This window comes from Notothenia coriiceps, unplaced genomic scaffold (assembly GCF_000735185.1).
Source record: "Notothenia coriiceps isolate Sejong01 unplaced genomic scaffold, NC01 NC01_scaffold00034559, whole genome shotgun sequence".
Taxonomy (NCBI): Eukaryota; Metazoa; Chordata; class Actinopteri; order Perciformes; family Nototheniidae; genus Notothenia; species Notothenia coriiceps.
In genome coordinates, this window is record NW_011367260.1 from 26,430 (window position 1) to 35,391 (window position 8,962).

The 8,962-nt window shown below is 39.0% G+C and overlaps 1 protein-coding gene across 2 annotated transcripts in view; it reads right to left on the minus strand.

Moving 5' to 3' along the window:
- Nucleotides 1–5,584: 5,584 nt before the first annotated feature.
- Nucleotides 5,585–8,962, minus strand: part of mepcea (methylphosphate capping enzyme a) — a 13,820-nt gene continuing 10,442 nt past the window's right edge. For both annotated transcript variants that reach the window (XM_010790757.1, XM_010790758.1), the window contains exons 4-5: nt 8,144–8,267; nt 5,585–7,963 (exon numbers count right to left, since the gene is read on the minus strand). In XM_010790757.1, the coding sequence (XP_010789059.1) occupies nt 7,929–7,963; nt 8,144–8,267 (159 nt within the window). In that variant the 3' untranslated portion in view covers nt 5,585–7,928. The remainder of the gene's footprint in view (nt 7,964–8,143; nt 8,268–8,962) is intronic.

The window sequence follows — 8,962 nt, forward strand, 5'->3', positions numbered from 1 at the left end:
TGCACTTTTGCAGCATATGTGATTACTACAGTAACCTAAAATCAATACATTAATTTGGTGTGGTTGCTAACAGCCCTGTGCTTAATTCTGATGCACAGCCGCTGCTCTTCATCCTGGTTTTACCATGCCAATGGATTGGGTCGAAAACAATAATAATGTTGATAATCTGTCCTAGAGTGTGTCAGAGATTAAACAAGCAAACGTCTTTACACAAGCACCAGGGGGCATGCTATACAAGTACATGTCAGAGGGTCTATGCCTTGTTATTGTTGTGTTAACAATCCTCCCCTGTGTCACTGGAGCAGCGTGTTTTGTGCTGTTTGATTGTAGTTTCACGGGATCAGCAATAACACATGAACTACTGCCTTATTCAGATGTGGGCAGAGCACTGGTGGAACAGAGGGCTGCCCTGAAAACACAGCAGGACAGACAGAATTGTACTGCTTACTGTGTCTAAAGCAAGCAGATACGTTTGTATGTCACACCTAAAACTGAAGGAGTCCTTTTTGGTACAGCCATAGTTTGTAAGTCCAATATCAACAACTGGTTCTTTTTTATTTTAGGATGAATAATAAAGATATTGTTGCTCACTTACACAGTCCCACAACAGTATGGCTCTTTGTAAAATGTCCAAAAGTGATCTTACATTCTCAAGACACTTCAGCTGTTTATACTAAGCTGAGTAAGCTGATCAGGCCTCAGACTGCCATCATTCAGAGACACTTTGTTATTGTGATTTGCACAGAGCACGTCGGACTCCTCCCCCGTGGTTGAAATGCTGTATAAATGCAGCATCAGCCTGTCAACAGTGTCTGAAAGCTTATTGGTACCCAAACATGAAGGGATTGAGATTGGTTCTCCTTGTTCTTCTCCTGATGCTCGCAGTCGGGGAGGGTAAGCAATGAATACACCTGTTTTCATTTAGTGTGAGATCAGATCAACCAATTCATAATATGGCAAATGCTCAAACTTCACTGTGCATATTTGCATGGCTCTAAGGAGAAGTAAAGCAAATAATGAAACAAGTTTTTTTCAGAATTTATTTTCAAGACTTTAAGAATAATGTGTTTACTATGATTACAGTTAAGTCAATATTCATCAGGATTACGAGAACATAATTATCTATTATTTAATGATTATATACAGGCAATGATCTAGAAATGCAACATATTTGTGACATAACAAGAGAAAATGATGAAGAAATGAACCATATTTATGATTATTTTGTGATTATCCGCAGGCAATGATCCAGAAATGCAGTACTGGACTTGTGGGTATAGAGGACTCTGCAGACGGTTCTGTTATGCTCAGGAGTACATCGTTGGTCATCACGGTTGCCCCCGAAGATACAGGTAGACCTGCTACGATCATAAAGAATAACTGTGCAGAACTAATGTAATATTTATAGCTTCTTTTTTGCAAAGACTTTTGAAATGATTGCCCTATTGTAAGATTAACTTAATTTGTTCTGCACTCATTTCCAGGTGCTGTGCTATGCGGGCTTAGCACCTGCATGCAGCAAAATAAGCACTGACATCCCCAGTACATGGGAAGCTGCACCCAGATGGATCTGATAACCAACAGCCTTCTTCTGGACAAACAACGTTTCAATCCCTCTCAGACCGCTAACATGCAGTGGGATCTGACAACAAGTTCTTTTGAAGTGGACTTTTTATATTTAGACCTAGATCACTTATAGCTATTAGGTGTGAGGTGCAATCACAAAGCTGCTGTTGTTGCTTGAAACTGTGTCTGAAGCATCCTGTAATCTCACTTTCTTAAACAACCCTGTGTGAACAGTCACATCTACTCTCCGAGATGCAGTGTTGACAATAAATGCATGAAAGAAAATGATTGATGTTTCTCTTTGATTTTTGTCGTTCTTTTTGAATTATATTGTCCCAAATATAATTAAAACAATTGACTTCACTTTTCATCTGAAAAATACCTTAAATATACTGCTAACACTAACTCTGCAGCACATTACCAACTTGGACCTAACTTTAGGGATATAACAGCATGAAAAGCAGTGGAGTCTGGCACAGCGCTGTACTGACTGGACACAATGATGGTCAAGTGACTGACCCAAATAGCTGTGATGGAATAGAGCTTTTGTGAATGAAGTGTTATGTCTCTTGTCTGTGTTTATGTTATCTCACCATTCTCTCTGACTAGACAACATTGTCTGCAACAGACGGACTACGTCACGACTGCAAAGCAAATTCATTGTTAAATTGTCTGCCTATACGATCAAAGGTCAAATATCTTTGTTGGTCATCTCTGGTTTATTTATTTAATAAGGAAGAGACATGACTGTTCGCTGAAAAATTAAATATACTCAGCCTGGTCCTGATAAATTAGGAATAACTGACATCTAGGAAGCAACTCAAATTATTGCAACATTTAATTACACATCTGAATGTTGCACCCGTTAACATCTGAAGATGGTTGGTGAGCGGTCCGGGCTCGTAGGTGTTAAAGGCATGGATGCTATTTGTAAACATGGGCCGCTGTATTGTGCCCTGCTTTGTCATCTGAGTGGAATCTTTGTGCTATTCAGACAGCGCAGCGTGACCAAACTACAAAGGGATAACCCCCCACAAACCTGTTTACATGAGGCTGTCTGTCTTCACAAAGCTGACAGCTTAAAACACAAAGTTATTACAGGATGGATGTATTTATGAACTGTCACCGCACAGACTAGCGTTACTGAAGAGAAATGAGAGTTAGGGGATGCTGCGGGCGCTTTTTTTCTGATGCTAAAGATAAATCAAATATATATACTATGCAGCCCTAGTAAGTCCTTATTAGGTCATAGGTGCTTTACCTATGGTCAGCTGTTTAGTATATGTTTCCGACAGGGAACCAATGCCGTTTTCTGAGCTCTTATCAAAACTGCCAGACTCTATTTAAAAAAACTGTACTTTTTTTATCTAAAAACATGAAGTTTGCTAGTCTAACACGGCCTGATTGTTGTTCTTCTGAGTTCTGGGATTCGGTTCATTCTGAGTCTGAATGAACAGAATCCCAGACACTTCAATATGGCAACTTTCAATAATGTTTTTACTGTTAGGCAAATGTCAATATGTTTTTGACTAACTGAATGACAATCTAATACTTTAGGCCCAAACTTCATACATTTCTTTACCTACGCTAACCCTGCCATATCTAAATGCCTTCTGGCTTTGGTTATAAGAGTCATTGCTAAGATTTACGATTAGAAGTTTACAGTCTGACCCCAAAACAAGTTTTACAAACCCAGTTCCTCATCTAGAAAAACAAACAACTACCCATTACGGAAATACGACAAGCCCCGATACTACTCCTACTACTACTGTGGTTTTTGGCTTTGCAAATCTTGTTGTCAAGCTAATGGAGGTAACATTTGTTCTAATGTTTTAGGCTCCATTGATCTCTCCCTCTGTGTTGACCGGTCTCCTTCACCCTGACATTGAGGGCCATCTCTTGTGCTGCAGCCAACACCACTATGATCTATCTAGTGATGGTATTACCAATGCGACGAGCAATACTTGGATTTCATTTGAAGTAGTGCTTGACATTTAGGCTAGAGTTTAACTTGTGTGTAATCAAAGCAGAGTTTATTCTTCATTCCATTAAGTGCAGTTATACAAGCTCTGCGCATGATGTCATAGACTTTTACTTTTACAACCACGAATGAAGCGGTTAAACTTGCAGTTAAACTTTGTGGTTTGATTTTTTGTGACAGCTGAATTGAATTTGCTCAACTTCAGTTATTTTAAAGAAAGATGTAATGTGTAAATCTGTTAACAAACAAGGATTGTGTACAGACACCCTTAGCTTAAAAATAATACATTTAAAATTAATTATAAAGTATTTCTAATAACCACAAGGACAAAAGTATATAAGCAGTATACTATAATTCCCTTTTATCACCCAACAGAAGTAACACCCGTGCAATATTGTGCAATACACGACAACCGCCCCGTAATAAACGCTGTCATTGGGATGCTGTTGTTCTTGTATTATAAAGCACAGGTTTTTTTGTCCACATCCTGTTCCAAACAAACTTTGAACTGTCGGTCTTTGTGTTTGATGATTATCATGGGATGCAAGACATTAACAGCATGAAATAAAAATTCCCTGTTATACAGCAGCAGCCAGAACATATACGGTAATCTGTCATATTTATGGCTAAATAATCTCTCCTTTGTCAAGTATTCCAAGGGCAGATTGTGAGACAAAGGTTTTGGCTCATGGGAACAAAACCAAATCATTCAAAGAGAATCATTGTGGTCCTTTCGGTCTTGTTTTTTGCATCTTTTTGTCCTTTTGTGTCCGTTTGGTAATTCTGTTACTGGTTTTGTGGCTCTTTGTAGTATTTCGATTGACTTTGCAACAAGAAATGCATCCATCTGTTTGTTATCTCAAACAAATGGATGTCACCTCAATAAGAGCACCTATGGGCAGACCACAGCCATTGCTCCCCGTTTTTGCCGTTAATCAGCGCAGCTTTACCGCAGAACATTTGAAAGAGAGCTAAATGGGAAAAAGTATTTGAAGAATAACTTCAAAACATCAACTGCAAACATGTACTAAACTAGTTTAGAGGTCACCTATTATGCAAAACCCACTTTTTCACATCTTTTATACATAAATATTTGTCCCCTCTATGTAAAGACATTCTGAAAGTTTCAGGAACAAAGACCCCCTCTCTTTTTGTCCTGTTCCATTCATATAAAAACCTGTCTGAAAATGAGCTGATCAGATTTTGGCCACTTTGTCATACATTTGTTTTGGCTTGTAACCAACCGAGGTAACACCCGCCCACCTTCGCGCTAACCTTTTCACCCCAAGATAGTCCCTGCTAGAGAGGTAGTACTTTCCTGAGTAGGAGATGGTTCGTGGGTGTGTCGGACACACTAAACATCTTTGATTGACTGGGCGAATTGCAAACCACGCCCCGTAAAACTCCGAAGTTTTTATGAACCCAAAGCAGAAGAAGAAGAAGAAGAAGTGACGTCAGGGGGCTTCATTTGCCTAATCTTCCCTCAGGGACACGATCTACTAGGACAGTTAGGCATTTCTGGGGCTGCCATTGGCCAGTTGAGCCTTCGGGGACAACTACCGGCTAAGTACTTGGTGTGAAAACGGCTATTGTGTTATTTTTAACCAAATATCTTGCAGAGGGGAGTGGGGAGTGGCTCTTTATTTTCATCTAAACTAAAGTAACAAGACACAGAATCACCACTTTTATATGTTGATGAAAAAGAGTATAATAGGGGACCTTTAAAGTCTTATTAGTGTCAATTTACATGTGAAGGTGAATTTTAGTGCCTTTAAAAACCATACACTTCTGTACGCTTAATCTTGACATTACTGCTGAGACAGAAAGGTGCATCTTTAACATCAATTCAAAAACGTTTTGTTTATAATCCAAATACCCTTACATTTACAGTAGTAGAGATCCCAATTGTCCAAGCTTAGTGAACAAGTGAGATTTGGTGTTGTGTCTGAAGTGAATCCTTGTTCCACAACCTTTGAAGAATTTCTAAATGTCTATAAATCTAAACTAAAGTGAAATGAGATTGCTTTGACAACAGCACTGCTTTCAAACCGTTTATAAAAAAATAAAGAGCCAATCTAACAATCCATGTGCCTGCCAGGACAGAAACAAAGCGAACACATCAGAATTTAGCAATGTACATATTCATATGATGTTACAGAGCAGGATTAGCGGTCTGTTTCAGGACAAAAACTCTGACTCAATCACAATAAATTGGCAGCAAACATTTGAAAACACAAAAAAAAAAAACATACTGGAAATCGCCAAAAGCAGATATGAACTTAATATTGACAACAATAAAACAAAAATTGCGAACATATTTACATTGATCACTTACTAAAATAGAAACACATCATCCATCTTCTCCATCATCTCCTACTCTAATACGCCAACATCTGAAATGAATCCAGTTTAAAAAACAGGAAGATTCTTCAGTCCCAGCCAGTGTGACTGAAAGGTTGTAGATGAGAGGTGCTCAGTGCACTTCAGTAGATACAATCACAAAGACCGGCTACCTGAAACTAATAACTCTCCTCATTCGACCAAGACGATGATGGCATATTTTGTAAAATTCAAGAGAAAAGACCCATAAAATATATTGGCAGTGCTTCAATACAAACAGCATATTCATATTTCAATTTGGTAAAAAAAATTCCTGTGGATATATTTCATTCTTTGAAGTAATCTTTTTTTCTACAAATGTCAGTTTTTGTTCAAGAAGGTGAGTCCAACTCAAGAGCTGGACATTTATTCTGATGCTGTTTGAATTAACGCCTGTCCATTAGTGATGATGATGATGATGATGATGAAACAATGAGTCTGTCGAATATTGACAGCATTGAAGACGCTTTAGAAGACCCTCTTGCCTTATATTTTACACTTAGTCAAGCTCTTGGTCATTATAGACATGGTAAACAACATGGAGAAAAAAGTTAGGGCAACAAGTATTAACAAAAATAGATCACTGCATGCAACAGATCAATGAAAATAGACCTTGTGGTCTCTGCTGAATTATCTTGAGCGATCCCAGCTCAAATGTGCCCCCTACCATTAGGATGGAGCATGAACAAATGCTGCTTCCTAAACAGAACAAACTCTCAGGAACATGACACCTGACAGAGTGGAGAAAGTTTACATTAAAAAACAGCCAGAACTCTTCAGTGTTAGCAGACATACTAAAACGATGTACTGTCTCCATGTTGTAATGACAGAATCTAATTGATGACGACAATAAATCATGAAACTTTTAAAATAAATGACCGTCCCTACAGAAAAATGTCTTGGCGGTTCACTGGGAAAGAATTCACCGTCTTTCTGGATGTTTTGGCTGTTTCAAAACGCACCTCTCTCATTGTGCATTGTTGTCTTTATCACTAAGACGAGCCCCTTTTCACTTCATAGTGACTTAGGTTTGTGCAATTTAGGAGCTTTTCATATAGTCCCTTTCAAAATGTGGACATTTCACAGCTCTGTTACAAAATAAATGTATTCAGCCCTTAGGCCTAATTTGCTAGAAAAAGACAAAACAAACTTGATATTAGGGTTGGAAGATGAGGAAAAATACAGCAACTATAGACTGAATCTAGCACTGGGGGAATTTGTCAGGCTGTTTTTAATGCACCAAAGATATTTGCATGTCCGCCCCAAAGGGGATTCAAGGATGTAAACATGATGTACTTAAAGCACAATTTCTATGGCATCGGTAGCTGCAAAAGACCCAGCAATTTGGTGCTTCATTCACTGATAGTCTGCACGGCATAAACACATTACCTGCACTCAAGCGTGGCTTTATAAGGAGACTTCATGTCAGTGTCATGGCTTCTTAATCCAGTGCTGTACTGCTGTTGAGCCACATACGTTCACATGGAGCAAATATGTTGAATACAGCATCAAATGGAAGTTCAATTTGTAACGGTGGCCAATTGGAAATGTCTACTCTATCGCCCAACCCTAATTTGTATAATGTATTGTGATGTGGTGGCACAGATGAGGAAAAAAACAGATTAAAGGCCAAAGACTTTCAAACACATTATAGCCGTGCATCAAACTGGAGCCTCAATAGCAATCAGTGCGAGGAAATGATCATACGAGCACCTTTCCACAGTCTGGACAAGTGATGATGTTTGTCTCCAGGTTGAACATAGTTAAGTTCACTCCATGCTTTCGTTGTCCTGGAGTATTCTGTTCAGATGGGTGCTTTGCCTCCACGGCTCCTTAAGAATGTTATTTTTACTCTTGGTCCTTTCTGAAATGTCATCGTCATCTAAAAAGCTGGAGTATCTGTTAAGGATTCAGATGATTCCTTGCAGTCCAGGGCAGCTGGCTGGTATGCATGGTGGTGGCCTAGGTTACTCACATTCAATGATCTTCAAGGCAGGAGTGGTCATTTGTGAAACAAGTACATCGGCCTCTGAAAACCTGTTGGGAAAAAATGATCAAATGTAATTAAGCTACAATCTTTATGAACATGATATGCATATATTTTTGCAGACTAACGCAGGGTCGGCTTTGGCTTAGGGGGGGGAAATGATCGTTTACCAATGGGAGGTTTATTGGTTTGATCCCTGGTCCCTGCAGTCAATGACATTAGTGAATTACCTCTCATTGAGCACTTGGGGGCCCCAAGGTACTCAGAGCTGGTGAAGCCCACCTCTGTTGTAAGGTATGATGGGAACTGGTCAGGTCTGAGGCGGATGCTTTGGAAATTCTTGTTTATGTTATCCTGTCAAGTGAGAGAGAAATGAGAGAGATGTCAGCCAAAGTTTTAAAGGTCCCCTATCATACTGTTTTTCATCAATATATTATAGGTCTCAGATATATGCAAATCATGTCTCTGAAGTGTTTGGCTCCAAACACCAAACAGATCATTGCCGCATTACCCATAATCCCCTCTGTTTCAGCCCTGTTTCAAAAGTGCTGATTCTCTGTCTGTTACTTTAGATGAAAATAAGGAGCCCCTCCGAGAGATAGTNGCCTTTTAAAAAGCAGCTGAAAACCTTGTTGTTTAGACAGACTTTTAGTAAAGGTGAAGGTTCTTTTTGACAGTTTGTTTTATGTTTTGATGTTGTGTTTTGATGTGTATATGTAGCTGTGTGTTCCTTGTTTTACACCATGTATTCTCCTTTTTATCGTGATCTCACTGTGAAGCACTTTGTGAATCCTTTCTGTGAAAAGTGCTATATAAATAAACTTTACTTACTTACTTACTTACACTCCAACAGTACATAACAGTAAAACTATGGTCGCAGACCCAAGTTTAACTCTCTGATGTCTAAGCCATTTTTTCGCGTTAGACTCGCGTGGGCTTTTTAAAAAAAAAATGCTATTAAAACATGAACCTTGGTGACCATTGGGCTGGCCAGCATGGTCTGCCTACAAAACAAAAATAAAAAAGTTTATGCGGCCCCAACAACAGCC